This window comes from Hippopotamus amphibius, chromosome 11, assembly GCF_030028045.1.
Source record: "Hippopotamus amphibius kiboko isolate mHipAmp2 chromosome 11, mHipAmp2.hap2, whole genome shotgun sequence".
NCBI classification, from domain to species: domain Eukaryota; kingdom Metazoa; phylum Chordata; class Mammalia; order Artiodactyla; family Hippopotamidae; genus Hippopotamus; species Hippopotamus amphibius.
This window is the reverse complement of record NC_080196.1, coordinates 75,621,890-75,642,902: the sequence shown is the minus strand read 5'-3', so window position 1 is coordinate 75,642,902 and position 21,013 is coordinate 75,621,890. Positions and strand designations below refer to the sequence as shown.

General features: G+C 39.0%; 1 protein-coding gene across 2 annotated transcripts in view; it reads right to left on the bottom strand.

The window, feature by feature from the left end:
• ABHD3 (abhydrolase domain containing 3, phospholipase) overlaps positions 1-21,013 on the bottom strand; it is a 38,523-nt gene that overhangs the window by 7,648 nt on the left and 9,862 nt on the right. For both annotated transcript variants that reach the window (XM_057700612.1, XM_057700613.1), the window contains exons 4-5: positions 13,772-13,817; positions 3,647-3,759 (exon numbers count right to left, since the gene is read on the bottom strand). In XM_057700612.1, the coding sequence (XP_057556595.1) occupies positions 3,647-3,759; positions 13,772-13,817 (159 nt within the window). The remainder of the gene's footprint in view (positions 1-3,646; positions 3,760-13,771; positions 13,818-21,013) is intronic.

The following is a 21,013-nucleotide window of genomic DNA, read 5'->3' as shown; positions in this document are numbered from 1 at the left end:
CTGAGTGTTTAACTTAATATGTGGAGGTGTTTCAGGCAAACTTTTTCTATAAAGGATCACAAAGTAAATGTTTATGGCTTTTGGTGACCCTACAATCTCAGTTGCAACTACCCTGTCACTATATTTTGAAAGCAACTGTAGACAGTACGTAAATGAATGGACGTGGCCATGTTTCAATAAAACATTACATACGGATACTGAAATTTGAATTTCATATACTTTTCACATGTCATGAAATAATTTTGATTCTTCCAACCATTAAAAAATATAATAACCATTCTTAGCTCTTGCGCTGTACAAAAACAGACAGCTGGCCAGGTTTGGGCTCCAGGCTGTGGTTTGCCACCGCTTGGCATAGATGAAAGATCACAGGAGGAGTGGTTTTCAAATGTGGCTGCAGGCTGGAATCACCTTTGGAGTTTTTAAAACTATTATCGATGTCTGGGTCTCACCTCCAGAGATTCTGAGTAATTGGTCTGGGTGGCCATTCCAGTGGCCTGTGCGTCCTTGCACCCTGCAGCAAGTCCGTAAGGGCTCCCTTGTCTAGAGTCAGACTTTCTGAATTGCGGCACAGCAGTTGGCCCCTTCTCTTCCTACTCCCTCCTGCTACTTGTCCTTATCACCTACTGCATGTTTTCCTTTCGATCTATTCATTTTCCTGATTCTACTCTAGTTCTATTTTGGTAAGAGGGACAAGAATGGAGTTTAATCTAATCCTAATGTCAGAAATCTAAGTTTGACATTGCCAACTAAGAGAAAGGATGATAGCCTAAATTCTGTTTCTCATATTTTCCATTCTTTATTTCTCCAATTGCCCAGGTTCTAAAATAGGACATATAAGTAAAAAGTCTCTCTCATTTTTTTTTTTACAACTTAAATGGGAACAAAAAACCCATTTACAGAGTGAATGTGATGAGATTTTAGGTAAAAAAATGGAGATTTTGTGTTTGTTGTTGTTGTTGCTGTTGTTCAAGGTTTATTGAGAATACTACAGCAGAGCAGAAGGATTCAAATGGCTCCGCGTGGTGTTTTGAAATTCATCCCACCTGTCGGCTGAGTGACCTGCAGGTTGGACAGACGGCCAAAGTCCAAGAGCTTCAGCATTTCCTTAGTGTCAGAAACTACAATGATTTCCTGATCCAGGGCTGAGACCTCAGGCTGGAGATTTCGTTTTTGAAAACAACTCTTCATTAACGACTGTATTCCTTGTTCATAGTACAGGGGTTCACTAAGCTATTTAGGGGATAATGCTTACTCTCCTGCAAAGGAGTCATTCGAGGGTCCTAGCTTTGGTGGCCCTAGTCTTTGGCTGGAGATCAGAGATTTCTGTGAGGCTGATGTAATTGGCAAATTGAAAGAGTTGGAAGCAAACCGCTCAGGAGTAGGAAGGACCAGGAATAGCTATCACTGAGTAGGTGGGGATACTTCTTGGTTATTACTCAGGAGCAAAATAATGTCAAGATGTTACCCCCCGAAAAGCTGTTTTACTTTGACAAGAAAAAGACTCCGTTTTTCACACACACACACACACACACACACACACACACACACACACACACACACACACACACACACACCAGAGAGAGAGAGAGAGAGAGAGAGAGAAGATAAAGAACCCACGGATTAAGAGATTTAAGAGACATATCAGTCTCAGTATATGGACTTTAGCTGGCTCCTGCCTCAAACAAACTGTAAAAACCAGCCAACAGACTGACAGGGAAATGAAATATTTCTGAATATTAGATGATATTTAGGAATCGTTGTTAGCTTTGTTTAAGTGTAATAATGTATTGTGGTGGGTTGGTGTGGTTGTTTTTTAAGAGACTCTACCTGTTAGAGACACCTACAGAAATCTTTATGAATGATGTCTAAAATTTATTTTAAAATAGAGTTGAGAGGGAATGGGGGGTGGTAATACTGACAAACAAGATTCTCCTCGACTTGATAGTTATTGAACCTGGGCGATGAGTACATATGAGGGGTCATTATACTCTTTTTACTTTTATATATATATATTTTTTTCTATACATTTTAAAAGCTAGTTTACCAACTCATTGGGAGATTAGAATCTGACTGAGTCTAGAGCAGCATGGATTCCTTGGCTGGACTTAGTTCTGACTCAAAACCCTTACTTGGCCCCAGGCATCACAGGCTTGGGGATTACCCAGTCCGGGCATAAGGATCTTTGACAGACGCTTTTGTCTGTCACATCTCCAAAAGGAAAAATGTGTTGAGCTGTAAAACACATCCCCAAGTGGTAAACCCACTTGGGAAGGTGTCACAGTGCTAGCCAACTAGAAAGGGTTTGAACAATTTACAAGACATTAATATTCAACCAGCTGCAAAGGCTAATGGTCAGGTTTTGCCTTCAGGCGCTGAGGCCTCAGTTCGAGACAAGACTAGGCATTTCCCAGGAACCTCCTGAATAGAATCTGGGCCTGTTTATGTAAGGTCTGGCTTTTAAAAAAGTCAAGAATTTCTATGATTAAGGGAGAAGAGTTCAGCTGGCTCCCTGTCTTTTAAGGTTCTCATTAAGGGGCAAAGGAAAGAGAAGTGAAATACTGTCCTTTAAGCACAATTCACAGATTCTGCCTGGGCTTTCTGCACTGATTCAGATTTCTTCCTTTAGTAGGTCAAGTCAGACTTTCCATGCTAATGTAAGAAACGTATTCTTTTCTTCTTAGTTTTATGTTTATCAGAATCTAAAAAGCTGTAGTTAGAGCCGATTTTTCACAGCCTATTATTTGTAAAGCTGTTCATTTTCAGGTAAACATTCTTCTAAGATGTTCTGAAAACTGAAATGACAGATAAATCAATTACAAGATTAAGAAAAAAATATCATTTTCTATCTCACGTGTTTGTTGATTTTGGAAAATGGTTTAGGTACTCTAAGCATAGCAAAATGCCATATAATAACGATTCTGGATTTTATTAAGCTCACTATTACTACAACAAAAAAATTAAACATGAGTACCAGTGAGCCTAATCACATACATGGCATAAAAGGTCCGAAAAAGCCCCTATGCAAGCAGCACAAATTAAAATATTCATTTGCTTAAGAGAGTAGCTGGAGTAGGGGGTTACAAACAGAATTTCCCAGTTTCTAGGACAGCATTCTAGAGAAGGTCCATTTACCCAGCAATGAAACTAAACAAGACAAAACAAACAAGAAAAACACCACCCGAGGAAAAACTATTTTGAAGGCCTCTTCAGTTGGAGAGAGCAATAATGATTATTTCTACGACTGGAGTGACCAAAGTCACAGTACAAGTTCAGCTTCCTGAAAGGTCCTGGAGAACATGGTGGCAGGGATGGCTGGGAATACATCAGGGAATCTGAAGGTCATCGTGGCTGCCGCCCAGGGACGGAAATCAACTCCACAGGGTTTAAACAAGCCTTCAGGCTCATGATACCCCAAGCACCCCAAGCAGGTACTTGTATCCATCTCACCACAGAGATCAATAGTCAAGGAAAATATTAAAATTTACCTGAATTAATTCCTTCATTCATTCAACCACATGTGGTGAAATATGATAAAAATAGTCAAACCTTTACTTTTAAATGCCCATGCAGCTTACAGTCATCTGAAAGAGGCAGTCACTAGGACCACTTCTGTTTCAGACATTTTAGGAAGGAAACACCTTACCCTCCCATGGAAACCCCTGCCGCCAAGAATGGAGCAGAGGGGTACAGACTGTGGACGTGCTGAATGACCGTCTCCAAGTCTTCAGTGTTCGAACAACAGTAAGTCCTCGGCGTCTGCAAGCAATGACAGGTAGAGCACAAAAATTAAAATCGGGAAGTTAATCATTTGTGCAATGCAGAATTGTAAAAAGAAGAGCAAGAAGTCATAAGCACGAGAAAATGACCTTTGTACATACTATGAGTCATGATAGTCTATCATTTTCCCTTCTTGCAGTACACACAGATGCCATTTAGGGTCAGTGCTATTCACGTGGGCACTGACAAAAGACTCTGACCCCACAAGGAAGCGTGGACGAAAACGGGGCAAGACCAATACAAGTACCTTAAATTAAACAATACTCAGTACTCTACTCAAATGTGTCTCTAAACAAGAACAAAGTCAACTTAGGAAGAAAAAGTGGAGAATCACACTTTTTTATAGGAAAACATCAACAACCATTTATGCCTGCCAAAGCCAAAGCCAAAGTAATTCTTGTTAAAAAACACAATCAAGCAAACAAAAAAGATCTTCTAATAACGCCACAAAGAATTTAAATTGTGACTCTTTTCTGACTGGGGAACTGTTTTCCGTATCCTGAGTGCTATCTACCAATGAAAGAGTGTGATTTTCTGGCACTGCCTTCACTCTAGACAAAGCAACAGCCAGTGTGCTTTATTAATTAAATCTTTTCTTTTTCAATGGTATTTCCATATAACCCCAGCTGCGCTACACTGGAAACAGACACTTAAAATGTTAAAATATGTAAAGCTCATTATGCCTCAATACATAATTCATTAAAACAAATGGTTTTCATGTGAACTTCATCAATAAGGGCTCTGTTTCCAGCAGAAAAGTTTCATAGATGCTTTATTTGAGATCTGGGAGCAGAGGGCAATCCTGTCTGTACAATATATGTGAGAGTGTGTGTATAAATTTAATAACAAAGAGAGAAATCTCGTACTGAAACCAGTTATCTGCACCACCCTGACTGTAATATTCCAATCAACTAGGATTAGAAGGTTATGTGTCACCCACTGTTTGATCACTAATGAGTAACCTGAGAAAATTAAAATTTTCACTGACCCCCTCCAACTAAACTCAAGGCTAAAACACCTTGTTGCCTACTACCATCTTTTTGAGATCTGCAAATATAAAACTCTCCAAAAGACAGTTAACAAGGTTAACTGGTTTGTGAATAGGTTAACAAAACGTTAACCTGACAGTATTTACAATGGCTAACATTTATTGAATAATTAAATTTGTGTCCACAAAACCCTGAGGAAGATCCTATTATTATACCTAGGAAACTGAGTTATTAATAGAAAACTGAGTTTAGAGAGGTTAAATAACTCCTGTGAACTCCTGAACAGCTAATAAGTGACGAAGCTGAGATACTTCCCAAAATACTTTGTGATTAAATGCATTTGAGGGGCACAAATTCAATGTAAAATCTAAACAGAATAATATCTACTACTATGCTCACAGTGACTGAAGAATTTGTCACAAGAATTCAGGTGAAAAAGATCATCCTGACTTGGCATTTTTACTACATGTGAGTTTATTCACACTGCACAGCTTTAAAATTTCTGTATTATTTATAAACAGTCATCAACACATACTCTTGTTATGGAGGCTCCAAGTGAAGTATGTATGTACATGTATGTACACACGCAGGCACACATATATACATGAACATACACACAGAGTTAGGGTATGAGAAAAATGGCCTATTAGGATCAGAGAATCTTAGTGCCAGGAAGGATCATAGGTAGCACCTGGTTCCTTATCTGCAAGTGGGGAAACTGAGGCTTGGCAAGGTTGAGTAATTTGCCAAAGGTCACAAGTAGCAGAGTGTGGACTTTATGTTTGTAATAAGTAAAGTAGTTATCTGAAAGCACTAGGATTCCATAAGATATTTAGAAAGAAAATCAATATCCGGTACCCTCAGACATAGGAGCTTATTGTCCCCTCACTGTTTTTCTCCCAATGGATTACATTACATTGGGAACCGATAAGGCTGGTGTAGATCAAAGCTGCCAGAACTCTGAGACTCCGCACATCTAGAGCCTTTCTGGCCCAATCTGCCTCCTGCTAGCTGTTCCCTTAGCTTCCGTGATGGCTGTGTCCTGCTCTCCTGCCGCTGGCTTTCCATTTCCTGCCAGTCCTGTCATTATCCCACAACTCCAAGTGCGAGAATTCACTTCCAGAAGTTTTGTCGCAGGCCTGCATCTGCTCATTGTGTGGTCAATACCCAGTTCCTGGAGATCTGGCTACCTTCCCAGCTTCATTAACCACCTCTAGGCAGCGACTAAACCTCAATCTCCAGTCTCTTCCCTCTTCCTGGGCTCCAGATGCAAATTCCCAAGTTCTAGAAGTCATGTTCTGTCAGTACTTCAAACTCAACATGCCCCAAAGTAAACCTTTTTATCCCTTCATGAAAACTCCTAATGCTTCTCTTAACTTCCCATTTTTCTATAAATGACATCTATTATTTTCATAGTTAAAACTGTAGGTGACACTGCCTTCTTCCTCTCCCTTAACCCACCGCCAATAAACTTTCAAGTCCGGTAGCTTCTTCCTCCCCAGAATCTTTGCAGGAAACACAGGTGAGTCCTTCTTCCTACTCTAGGAAAGGCCTGCTATGTCAGATTCTTTCAGAAGGTCCCTGGAACAAGGATGTGAGGGCAAGCGCTTTGCCTGGAAGGTGACATCAGGAACAGGAGTAGGGGAGTGTGAGTGAGCCAGGAAGGGTAGGAAGCCCATCAAGAAGGTTACCCAGCAGTTTGTGGCTGTGGGCAACTGGGGCACTTTGGGAGACTGTTGAACAAGGCTCAAAATTATCCCAAGCTAGTGGCAAGGGAGCGGGGTTATTTGTCCACCAGTTCACTGCAGCCATAGTTTCAAGGCAGCTCCTGGGGGATATTAACTCCCTGGCACTCTGGTCTGCCCTGAGCACAGGCTCAGCAGGCTTCCTGTCTGGAGAAGGCCCCTGGTCAAAGAGATGTGGGTGCTTGAAGTGGGAGGCCATCAGGTAGGCAAGATGGGAACGGTAAGCACCAAGGGGAAGAAGCTGGGTGTGGCACCAGCGGTCTCAGCTCCTAGGCCTCTACACCGCTCACCTGGACTACCAGGGGACATGCACTGAACTGGTTAGCTGCCAGCCTTCCCTAAGAACCATCATAGTCACACATCCCGTGAGATTAATCTCCCTGAAGAATGCTTCCAGCTCTCTTCATGACAGCGTTTCTGATTAAAATTCTTCATTAGCTTTCCACTGCTGACCGAATTAAGTATGAAGTCCTCTGCTAAGGCCCTTCACAAGACGCCGAGTAACCTTTCCAGCTCTGCATTTTTCTAGTCTTCATATGTATGGACTCTAGTCTATGGGATACGGCTGTTCTCTTGTCTGCTAAGTTTCTTAATATCCTTGCCACCCGTGTGAACTTCATCAGCCAAGTGGCCTTCACGGTCAACTCTGCCTGTTGAAATCATGCCTTGAAGAAATTGAATGTCAGACAAAAGGTCAGACTTGGCCCCTGTTCTCCAGGTACCCATATCCTTTTTCAATTCTACCCCTACTTGTCCCAGCCAGCCTCTCCCTGCCCTCACTATCTACGAGAGTGAGTCAGAAATTATCCGCACTCTGGCTGTAGAACTTATATTTAAGGTTTGAATATAACCGGAGTGCGGATAATTTCTGACTCACTCTCGTATATGGGAGGCTCTCTTCATTACTGTCTGGCTCACCTCTGTCTCTGACAGTCAATAAATATCTGTTGAATGGAAATGGATGGAAACCGAGATGACCTGATTAGTAACTTCTGATGTGCAAACCTACGTGGTTAATACCACACAACCTCTTGCTACTTGATGGGCTCCAACAGGAAACATCATATGCCTTCTTTCTTCATATGAGTTGGGTCCCAGTAAAGAAAGAATTCACCTAGGATACACAGCAAAGACACTTACGGGGGTAATGCACTGAATTGGTAGGCCTGGCAGAAATTTTCTTCAGGTTTGAAGATATAATTTTATAGCATCTTTTTAGATAAAAAAATGTTAGTTACTTCTCAGTTGCTAGGGCTACTAATACCACCAGCAACTGTCGTATTGCAGTGACCCCTGTCTTACTTCATGCTTCCAGAACAGAGGTAAAGTAAGACACACCCAATCACTAAAGGGAGGAAGGAAGACCTGGTGGGATTCAGCTGGGTGATGAAAACTCCTTTTAGAGTGAGAAGAGGATGGGAAAGGTATTCTTTAAAAATGCATAAAATCTGAAGGATAGATAACCTTCGAGCAGACGTTTGGGCGTAAATATTGATATTTTATGTTAGACAGACTAATTTGACAATAATTACAAACAAATGTTCAAATTGGTCAACTGCAACTATGATCAGAGAGAAAGTAGTAATCTATTATGGCTGTTAGAGGTTAGTTTTAATAAAAATTATTGAAGAGAATAAAAAAGTAAAATTAATTCTTAATTATTTATACATAATAGGGGAGAAAAGAATAAAGCATATATTTTATATTTATCTATGAACTACATCTAATTTATCCTTAATCAACTTCCAAAAAGTAGGCAAATTAATTTCTCCTTATCCTGAAAGAGAATTTTCTTGTCCTGATTTAGAACTCATGTGTATTACGATGCAAATTTCATTTAAAAAATTTTGGGGGGTATAGAAAAAAATTAAAATTCACCCTGTTAATCAGGGAGCCTGACTCTCCCTAGCTATTCTGGGAGCAGATTAATTTTCTAATCTGCAGAAAAAGCCATACCCCAGGCCTGCCGCACATCCAATACTGAACCAGGCCAGCTCATAAAAAGAATTCAGTTTTCTGTCCAGAAAAAAATAAAACTGAAAAAGGCACGCAAATGTCTTTTAAAAAATCACTTAAATTTCACATTTACTTTATTGTAATGTCTTGATAAACATCAAGAGCTTAGAATATTTCATTTGACAGTCTTCTTCTCTCCAGTATTTAATGATCTATGCCCAGATATTTGATAAGATGCTGCTTAAATGAACTCCGTGATTCTTGTGTGAATGCAGGCTACCCCAAAAGGAATAATCCTTTTATAATATGACCAATTATGCTGTTTAACCGCTCTCTACAGTGTGTTTTTATTGTTGTGTTGTTATGTTTTCATTCCAGCCACTCCCAGTCCAGTACCCAGTGAGCTGCCAAACCATTCTTAGAAAAACTGATCTTATTTTTGGAAGCTGAGTTTGTTAAACAAAGAGTCAGAGAAAACAAATGTATATGCCTATGCAAATAAAACCAGCACTTTAATGAATAATCATTTCACCTACATTGATAGACATATGAAATGACCAGGTATCTAAATTTGCCTGAGAATTTGTTAATTATTTAAAATAACCAACCATAAAACATAGGGCCCCAGGCACATCCTGGCCAATGCTGGGGCCGGGACAGCCTATGTGTCGTGTTCCTGCTCACATTCTGCATGGCTGTGGCACGTGCTCACGCAGTCATGCTACACAGCGACACTGATAAATGAGCACAGTTTGTTTGTGGCTTAGAGCAGGTCAGCCAGGCAGACAGGAGTTCTCAGGCCAGGCTCCTGGGAAACCTGGGACTACCCACCACCTCACAGTGGTTTTCAGCCCTGCCTGCAGACTAGACTCACCCGAGAGCATTAGGACAAATTACAGACACCTGGGCTCCACCCCAGGCCAAATGAATCAGAATCCTTGGGGGACAGCATCCAGGGATCAGTAATTTTTCAAAGCTTCCCAGAGGGATTCTACTGTGCAGCCAGGGCTGAGAACCAACTGGTGGAAGAGAATAAAGAAACAGGATGAGAGCTGAGCCAAGAGAGGAGGAGGCTGCAGTGACAAGAATGACAAAACCTACCCAGAGGGACTTGGGAAGAGGGAAGTCTAGTTTTATGGGGATTGTCTGCAGTGCATGGAGGAGTATTGCTAAACACCTCATGGCAGAAAGGAACACCTGGCACAGATTAAGCCTTTGATGAATGGTAGCTAGCTAATACATCTTTGCTATTCCTAAAATTGTGTTATTCCTAAAAAATACACTATTCTTAAAATTATTTTTACTTTAATTTTCTTTTTATTTAAAAATTGTTTAAATATAGAGAATTGCACAATCTTTTGCATACCCGCCATTCACAATAGTTGATATTACTTCTATCAGTGTTAGAAGAAAATTCTATAGGATTCAATGCATTCATATTCACATCTGGCTGACAACCTTCCTGGGTTGTTCTGATGGGTAGAGGGAGGAGGGAGAGGTTATTTGGAGGCACATTTAGGAAAGGGCACACTTTGGATGGGACACAGTGGTGTCCTACTAATGGTGTTTAGTAGGAAGATCCTGGGTGTGGGAAAGGCAGTGCCTGAAGGTGACAGTCTGACAACTGAACAGTGCCCTGGCTGGCCATGCGCTATATGCTCCTCCTCCCTCAGACCATTAAAGTCCTTAATCCCTTGTGAATGCTCCCTTCAGAAAACAGGGCTCAGGATGGGGAAAAGCCCTACATCTCTCCTACCCCATTAGCGTCCAAGGTGGAAAAGCTCAGTAGGAAACAAGAGCAGATTTCTCTAGATCTGAGTCCTTAATTAACCACCCAAGGCATCGGAGATTGAGGCAAGATCCCTCTCTTTGAAAACCCTCTTTATCTCTACCCCCAGCTTTTCTGCCTGACTTGACTTAAAGCCAGAGCTGAAACGTAAAGACATTGGACAGTCTGAGTTCCTGCCCTAAGACCACTAATCAGCTCTATGACCTCAGCCCCGTCACCCCACTTCTCCAGAGGCATCCTCATCTATTAAATAAGGTTTTTAGGATTAGAGGATCGCCGAAGCAGAGCTACTTAAAGTGCCAGTCCAAGGTGAGATAAGGGGCTGGCGTCAGAGGGTAAACCAGCGCGCTGCTTCTCTCACCACGAGAGTACTTCTGTGAGAAAAAAAATAATCAGCTCACCTCGGCAGCGTTTTCAAAGCTGAAGTCAGCTTCCCTTCTCTCGCAGCCCCTCATACGGTCAGGGATTGCGTCAGACAGTTTGAGAAGTGGAAGTTGGCTGACAAACTGCACTTGGAGCAGCACCGCTTTCAAGTATTTTCTGGCTTCTGTTTCATCATTGCCCCCCACCCCTCACCTGCTGAACCGGCTCTATGTTGAACTGGAAAGTACCTGGGGGAGGCTTTTCTTTTTCACAGCTTTATGAGATATGATTCACATACCATTCAATTCACCCATTTAAGATGTACAATTCAGTGTGGGTTTTTTTTTTAGTATATTCAGAGTTGTACAACCATCACCACAATTTTAGAACATCTCACCACCCCTAAAAGAAACCCTCCACCATTAGCAGTCACCCCCACCTCCCTCAGCCCAAGGCAACCACTAATCTACTTCCTTCCCACCTTTTTAGATTTGCCTATTCAGAATATTCTGCACAAATGAGATCACACCATATGTGATCTTTTGTCTGGCTTCTTTCACTTAGCATAACGTTCTCAAGGTTCATCCATACGGTAGCATGTGTCAGTACTTTGTTCCTTTTTTAATGCTGAATAATATTCCATGGCATGGCTGTGCCACATTTTATTTACCTCTTTGTCTGTTGATGGACATCCTGGTTCCTTCCATCTTTTGGTTATTATGAATAATGCTGCTATAAATGTGTGTGTACAAGTTATTGTATGAACATATATTTTCATTTATTAGGTATATACCTAGGAGTGGAATAGTTGGATCATACAGTAACTCAATTTTTAAGTTTTTGAGAAACTGCCAGAGTATTTTCCAAAGAGGCTGGGAAGGTTTTCTGGTTGGGTTTAGGGACGTAGATGTCTGCATGACCCTATAAACGAAAGGAGAAGGGACCCCTGTGTACCCTCCAACAAACTCAGGTTTGGCTGAGTTCTTTGTAGGTTATCATTCCTAAACTGAGCTGGAAATATGACAGTTCACAAAGTAATCATTAATATTAGGGAGTTCATGGATAACCTGGATTCTCGTCCTTGAAAACCTATCTGCAGAGAGGAAGAAAAGGCACCGTACACTTCGAGGGCTCCAAGAACCCTGCAGGGATATCTGAGGATCAGTCTACTGAGACTAGGACTCTGTCTTCCACAGCTCAGGGCCCCAGGGAAGGCAACATGCAGGCTTCTCACTTCCCAGTGAGCAAGGCTTCTGGCTTTCTCTCAATCCTGCAATGACTAATTGGAAATGAGGACAATATGGCGGAAATGAGGACAAAATTTCTACTTTCTTTCTTTGCTCTGCAGGAGCCATAGTAATCCCTATAAATTCTAAGTGTATCACCAACATATTTCAGCAAATCTTTTACTTTTGCATTTCTTCCACTGCTAGGAGAACTGCTTACCCTAAATTCCATTTCACCTTTGCCAGCTCTTCTGGATTAATTTCAGTTCCAGTCAGTTCCTTCCTGTTTGATCTTTGCTGATTCATCTTTTGTTCTTTTCTATGCCTACCCTAAGATCTTATTTACTCTGGGTCTGAGCTACATTAAATCCCTTCTGGAACAAGGTGAGGTATAAATACAGAGTTCCTCTAGTCTGAAACAGTAACTGTTCATAGCTCCAAGGCAGAAAGGAAAAGGACTATCAAGGTATCTAAATATCAAAGCTAGCTCAAATAATCAATAATGGCATCTCATTTTTGTGATCCATTAGGGTAGAAGAAGTGTATATTAAATTATAATTCATTTACTCCCTTTAATTTCTTTTTAAAAGCATTTATTCTAAAAGGATATAATTATAATTACATTTTAGTCGCTTGATATCCTCACTCTACTGCCTTGTAGGGTGCCTGATTTAGTAGGCATACAACACAGCTTCGCTAAATCAACAGATCCTTATTTCTAACTTTATGGGACCAAATGGATTTTATTTTGCAGCACGTTATTCTCTTGAGAGCCTCAGACTATGTCTTCCCCATCTTTGTGTCCTGGAAGCACCTAGAAGGGCACACAGCAGACAAGAGCTGCTCAAAAACGATTTGCTTAGTCCAGAGCCAGAGTGGCAAATTCAAACCTTTCCCTTTAGAATATCTACCACCTGTCCACAGGATTCCTAAAGGGCCAGACTAAACAAGGAAATGTGAACCTTCACTTTCACGAGGCACTTGAGTAAGACTGTAAGCACTTTATATAACTTTAGCTTTTGAAATCATGTTGATCTTGATCCCCTGCAGGACTTAAGTTACTATAAAGCAAAGTGCACGAGCTCTTTTTTTTTTGTTTTCCAAATTCTCATAGTGCACCGACATAGTGACATGATTGTAAATTTTTATTTCCGTCATGACTTAATTACTTATAGTCTTAATACCATTCTCTATCAATGACTCAAAAAAAGTTTTTTTCTATTCTGATAGAACTGCCTTTGACCTGTTGCAGTGGTGATGGACTAACAGTTGAAAAGGTTCAAGAAAATTTCAGTGAGTATATTTCTCATTCCAACACACAGGTTAAACATCATATAGGGTGATGATTTTCCAAGAGATGGAAGAACTCCTATCCTAGCAAAAACTTCAGGGGTTAGAGAAAAAAAAAAAAAGCCGATTTCAAATAATACTTCCTCTATGTAAACTTTGGCAGGCAAATAGACATATAACATGCAGTCAGTCTGTTTCATGATGACAGTAAATTCCTTAATTAAAAATGTATTACTGTACTGGTTAATTTTTTTTGTACCAGTTAATTTTTAAAGAAAATATGCTTTGCATTAAAAATGATGTAGATAAATATTTATTGATGCCAAAATATAGTAAGTATAAAATTTCAGTTATAAAATAAAGCCTTAACTTAAAAAATAGAAATATATTACATTTTAAAATTTAAATATAAGATCTGGATGAACATAGACTAAGGGCATTCCCCTGGTTGTATAATTACGGGTCTTACAAGTTTCCTTTCTTTTTCCCCCTTATGTGTATTTTTCCACAATGAACTTGTATTGTTTACATAATAAGTTATCTTAAATAAAAAAAGAATGGTTTCTTTTTTTATAAAACTGGAAATGATTCTTTTAAAAATTAAGCTGTTGTTATTAATTTAAATTTACTTACCAAGAGATTCTCCCCCGCCACTCCTCTGTTGTTAAAAACCACACATCTAAAAATCAGGAAAGCAATTTTTGTTATTTTTACACATGATTCTTACAATATAATATTAAAATCGTCTTATTGGCACTGTTTTAGAGCACTAAAAGGTTCTTAAAAATCTGTTCCAAAGAAATGAGGATGCTTGATAATTTCATTAAATGCACTAAAATACATTTCTAGTTCTCTAAATGCAACATGTGGGTTCAAACCAGAAAACTGTGTATCAAAGTGATGTTAAATTTTCCTACCAAAAGCAGAATTTTTACAGCTTCTTTCTATTTTCATGTGTAGGCCTCCAATAAGTATTATTAAAACAATTCTGAATACAAATCAAACTTAAATGTTTTTGCCTCAAATTAAAAAAAAAAATGTCCTCTACCTATTCTGTTTGTAATGTTAATAAGCATCTATTCCTACCCTGAGAAACAGCTCTTGTTCCCTCAGGGCTCAGCAAACACCGAGGCTGGAATTTACCTGTGGTGAAAACATCACTACAGGCAGAGCTGCGAGGAGAATGGCATCTGAGTTGGAAGGCTGGGCCGCCACTATGCTACTGCTTGGTGTTCAGCTGACCTAGGGGAGGAAAAACGAGCTGTGTGTCCTATAATGCTGTTTGCCTCTCCTGGGTCCACGGTCATATGTAAAGGGCTTGAGAGCAGTACTGGCTCACAGTAAGTACACCATGACAGTTAGCTAATTAGTAGCAATTGTAGTTGCAGCAACAACCTTTGCACAGTCATTCTGCACTGACAAAACTTTCCATCAACCATAACCCCAGATATGTATTTTTGCCATCTTCAAACAAAATCCTGACTTGTGTCTGCATGGGTTCCCTTGATTTAGTGAATCTATATTCACGTCGATTAAAGTTCATTTTGTTTTTGTCTATCTACTTAGCTAATCAATCAAGACCATTTAAGGTTCTAATTTAACCTCCCCCACTTTTTGTAGTTAAAGTATTTATTATCTTTGTTTTCATGATGTATTAAATACAGAAGAAATAAATACAAAAAGCCTATAATTAAGCATATATGTGACATTTTTATATGTACTCTAATTCCCTTCTACCAGGGCACTGCTGATCACTGTATAGGTTCTAAGCACCAAGAAACTGCCTGCTTTAGTGAACATTCATGACTTTGACTCTCTTCTCAGGGGGTTTAGATTTCAATTCAGGATATGTTTTTGCAAAAGAATTCTTTCTTGAATCTGAAAGATCATATGGAGAGTTTTATTAGGACCAACTGAAAGAAGAAAAATGTTTTAATATCTCAGAAACCTGATTTGAGAAAAGGCTAGAAATATTACATTTTATTGACTAGTCAGAGAAAGGTTTTAAATATACTATAAAAACACGCAGAAAAGTTAGAGTAGGGTCAGTAAGGCTTTAATCTTTTCTTGCTAAAAAAGAATGGCAAGACAGACAGCCACTTGTATTTACCTGCATATGCACCTAAGTAACACAGGCTAAAGTTAATTGTGACCTTGAACTTTGAAGCTTCGCATCATTCAGAAAAGAACCACTTTCAGAATGCAGACACTACATAAGGATAAAAATGGCTTCTGGGGCAAGGTATCATCATGTGACTGCCCCTGAGAGACAGGAACAGAACTAGTGAGGGGAAAGAAAGCGATGATCTGCACACTCAGGAAAAAGTAGCCTATACATCTGGGATTTTCTTTCAAATTGCAGACTGGGAGGTTTGCAACTTTCCTTTAGGCAACTTCGAAAAGTGGATCATGGCTCTGCTATCTCTTGCTAGAGGAGAAACTGTGCTGACCTCTCCATACGCCTTTGTTCCTGACAATGTTCAATAAGTAGCCGTCATCACTGTATATACTGCTAGCCTTGGGAATGAGGCGGAGAAATAAGGGAGGACGAAGCAGAGAGCAGCTATGGAGGGAGGCAGGATGACAGCTGCCGCCTTTTGGTCCCTTTCTCCCACTCCAGTTGATGATAAGCAATTAGCTGCTTTCGTTTAACCCCTTTTCTGCCCTGACCATCATCAGGGGATACTTGACACTTTAGTAAAACTAAAAGAGCTGGTTGTGAAACAACTATTATTCCTAAGACATTTGATAAACCCCTGTTAACTTTATAACAACTCTCTCCAAATAAGTTTTACACTTTCTCCCAAACAATTTTATTTTTTTTTGTTTTTTGTTTTTCTCCCAAACAATTTTAAAGTGTATGTATAGGGGAGAAATTGTTCTGCAATACTTTTTATGTATTCTTCCTACATATTTTAACTATCTAAATTTTCTTCTCAGAACAGGGAAAATATAAAGAGAAGAAATACTAAATAAATAAAATCTGGTATTGAGAACTTTCTATGACAACAGAACATGTTTACCAGGAAAGCAGGTGACTCTCACTTAATGAAGGTTAAATAAGAGGCAGAGAGCTACTCACAGCACAAGATTTCTCAACCTTGGACACTGTGAACATTTCTGATCAAATATTTCTTTGTAGTAGGGCTGCTGGGAACCACTTGGTTGAGAACCACTGTCACAGTGAAATGGGACAGATAGCCTTGAATCTGCTCAAGCCCAGTGATCTACCAGAATAGAGGGATTTTATCATACAACGTCAAGTATTTTCCAGTTCTAAGATTCCACAAGTCTTTGAGTCTATGAATAGAAACAATAATCAGCAAAGGGTGGAGTGAGAAGAATATTCAGAGATCACTATGCTGATTTCAGACAATAATAACAGATAATATTTATTAGTGCTTACTATGTGCCAAATCATCTTCTAGGCATTTTATGTGAATATTAATATTGGAATGACTCATTCATTCAAAAATTTATTAAATAGACTAGTTATTGAATTAAAGATTGAGTTAGTGCTTGTAGGAGAAAAAACAAATAAAAATATAAGGATCCTGGCCTCAAGAAGAGTATAATCTAATTAAGTTAGAAAGAAATGCATTATATTTTCAGATGAGTGACCACAACAAAAGTGATATCACAAGGCAGTATGTGATTCAATGTCCAATGAGTGGTATAGAAAATAAAGCCTTATGAGGTCAGGATGGGCAAAACCGATTAGGAAAGGAGTCACGAAAAAGGCAGATAGATCTTATGCTGAGACTCATAAAATGCTAAAGATTTCAGCAGAAGGAAAATGTGAGGTATAATATGGGTTGAAGGGAACAATGTGAGCAAAGATGTAAGGTAGGAATGTATAAAAGTTTCTAAGTGACGAGAAAATAGATCATTTTAGCTGAAACATGATTACATAGTAGGATAATGATAGAAAATAAAGATGGAAGCTCTGCTTCCAGAAATGTCACGGTAGCTCCTACTGGGCAAACCCTTCCGTAGAATAATACCTAAATGCTTGATAAATTATAAAGGCAATGGAGAACAACCAAAGCAGACATAAACAAAATGGGAGTTGACACTTGGAAGAAAAAAATGGCATTGGGTGAGTTTCATTTCACAGCTTTTTGCCTGAGGGGAGGCACCAGATGGTATTACTCAGTAATGGATAGAGATCAAATAGAAATGTTCGGTCTTATGGACTTGAAAACCAGAAAACAGAGTTTGATGCAACTATAAAAGTTAGAAAAAGGGAGAAATCTCAGAAAAGAGAGAGATACAGAGACAGAGTCCTAAATTCTGGATCAAAAAAACCCCCCAAAAACTGGGCACAAAGCTCTGGCTGAGCCGTCTGTGATGTAGACTCGAAGCAGTCCAATTAAGGATGAAAAACTGCTATCTACCTCAGAAGGGACAGAGTTTGAATTTGAGTTTACCCAAATTATCTGCCTGATAAACAAAAATCAGTCATAGAGACTTCCCTGGTGGTCCAGTGGCTAAGACTCCATACTCCAAATGCAGGGGGCCCAGGTTCGTTCCCTGGTCAGGGAACTAGATCCCACATGCCGTAACTAAAGATTCCGCATGCTGCAGTGAAGATCCCATCTTCCTCAACTATGACCCAACGCAGCCAAATAAATAAATAAATAAAAAATTTTTTTTAAAGAGAAAGAAAATGTATAGAAACTCTTTAAAAATATGTAACAGAATCCAGAGTCTCTACAATGGATCATTCAAACTGTCCAGAACAAAATCCAAAATTACTAGACCATGAAGAAACAGAAAAACATGACCCATACTCAAGAGATAAGATAATCAATGTAACTGATCCTGAGATAGTCCAGGCATTAGAATTAATAGGTGAGGATTTAAAGCAGCTATTATAATTATATTCAAGGACACAGAAGGAAGTAAGCTTGTAATGAATTTTTTTAAGAAAAGAAAACAGCAGAGGAATAAACCCTATTAAAAATGGAAAATCTAGATTAAAAAACTACAATATCTGAAATAAAAATTTCACTGGATTTGCAAACTGCAGTTCCATCTCAAGATGAGAGAGAAAAAAAATTGAAAAAAATGAATAGAACTTCTTTGATTTTGGATACATTATCAAAAGATCTAACATACATGTAATTTTGGTCCCAGAAGGAGAGGAGAAAATGGGGCAGAAAAAATATGTGAAGGAATAATGGTCAAAATTTTTCCAAATTTGATAAGAAGAAACAACTCATAGACTCAAAAGGAGAGAGAAAAGCGACAGGGGGAAGGAGAGGGGTTAGGGTGGGATGAATTGGGAGATTGGGATTGCCATATATACATTACTAATAAGAAAAAAAATATCAAATTGTATACTTTAAATATATGTAGTTTATTGTATGTCAGTTATATCTCAATAAAAGCTCTTAAAAGAGTGATAGGAGAATGAGGGAATCAAAAATTCAAAAACAAATACTAAAATGGTGAACTTTATATCTACCATATCAATAATGACATTAAATGTGATTGGACTAAAAACTCAAAAGGCAGAAATTGTCAGACTGGATAAAACCTTTAGGACCCAACTATATGCTATCTACAAGCAATACACTTTAAATATAAACACAGATATTTTGCAAGTTAAAGTATAAAAAAAGATATATCACATAAACAGTAAGCATGAGAAGGCTGGAGTGGCTACAGTAACATCAGATTGATATCACAACCAGAGATGAAGGACATTTCATAATGATATGAGTTCATTCAGAGGAAGACTAACAATCATAAATGTATATATGACTAATAACAGAGGTTCCAAATACATGAAACAAAAATGGACAGAATTAAATGGAGAAAGAAAATGTGCAATCATAGTTGATTTTAATATCCTTCCATCAATGAGACAAAAAAATGAGTAAAGATATAAAGTGTATGAATAACACTATCAACTATCTTAACCTAATTTGCATTTATGTAACACTACATCCAACAGCATAATACACATTTATTTTTTATTTTTTTAATTTTTTGAGGGGAACACCAGGTTCAATCATCTGTTTTTATACACATATCCCCGTATTCCCTCCCTTCCTTGACTCCCCCCACCTCAAGTCCCCCCCACCCTCCCCACCCCAGTCCTCTAAGGCATCTTCCATCCTCGAGTTGGACTCTCTTTGTTATACAACAACTTCCCACTGACTATTTTACAGTTGGTAGTATATATATGTCTGTGCTACTCTCTCGCTTCGTCTCAGTTTCCCCTTCACCCCCCGCCCCCTCCCATACCTCGAGTTCTCCAGTCCATTCTCTGTATCTGCATCCTTGTTCTTGTCACTGAGTTCATCAGCACCATTTTTAGATTCCGTATATGTGAGTTAGCATACAATATTTGTCCTTCTCTTTCTGACTTACTTCACTATGTATGACAGACTGTAGTTCTATCCACCTCATTACATATACACATTAGCATAATACACATTTTTTTTTAAATGATAATACCTGAACATTTCTAACCTCACTAAGGTCATAAAAGCATTAAGACAAACAATTCATGTACCTTCTTTTAGAATATGAAGCATCAGAAATCAAACACATAATTAACAAGAATATATTACTGAACGTATTAATACTCGACTCCTGATTATCCCATGATGATGGAGAACAGTGAAAGGTAATTCATAATTCAAGAACCTCACTCTCTCATTCTCTTGTTTCAACCCTTGGCCTATAAAATCTATTCCCTGAGTAGGAAACATGACTTATTTGCCTGTCCTGTCTTGAATTTCCCTGATAAAACTGAGTCCTATGATATTACAGGTCTACATTATCCCAATAGGCAATAATCATGGGATTTGAGGAGCTAGTTGTTTCCAAGTTAGGAGCCGGAGACATCCAAGGGTATAACAAAGGAGTAAAGGAGAGTTTTCAAAAATGACTGATATTTCAAAGAACCCAGCAGAAATCATACATTTTTCTGCAGCAAGGCTGTACAGTTGAATCCTAACCCTGTCACGCAGTCTAATTTTAGTGAAATTACTAACACTGTAGTTCTGTGTTTGGTTGGTAAAATGGGGATAATAATATATATCTTGGAATTGAGTACATCTTAAATAAGATAACCTATGTATAGCACCTAGTATGGGGCCTACCACGTGGCAGGCACTCAACAAAGCTAAGTTTAATTACAGTAACCAAAAATTCTAATTATTTTTTGCTGATTATAAGCTCTAAGTGGCCCTATGAATTTAAAACAAAAAAACCCCTAAAAGGCAATATTTAATTAAATGCAATTTCTTAGGCATAATATTTCAAAACCAGTGGCCACAAGGGAGAAAAGAGTCAAAATTATCTTTGATGTGAGGAAGCTGAAAACCCTATTATACAATTGTATCAAGAGTTGTCTTTCAGCAATCTCTTAAAACATTTTACTGGAATCTTTTTTTTCTCATTAGCTCTCCCATTTTCCCTAACATTTACTCAGTTGCTTTCTGACGTTCTCATATTTTATCTTACTCATTTGAATTCTAGCTGGGTCTCTTTTGTATTTCTATACATTCTGTTAAGACCTAGTTGAACTAACCTATAGAAAACCCTATTTAAGAACAAAAGTGGGGACTTCCCTCACGGCACAGTGGTTAAGAATCCACCTGCCAATGCAGGGGACATGGGTTTGATCCCTGGTCCAGGAATATCCCACATGCCTCAGAGCAGCTAAGCCTGTGCGCCACAACTACTAAGCCTGTGCTCTATAGCCCGCAAGCCACAACTACTGAGCCAGTGCTGCAACTATTGAAGCCTGCGCACCTAGAGCCCATGTTCCGCAACAAGAGAAGCCACCACAATGAAAAGCCTGCACGTCACACCAAAGAGTACTCCTTGCTTGCTGGAACTAGAGAAAAGCCCACG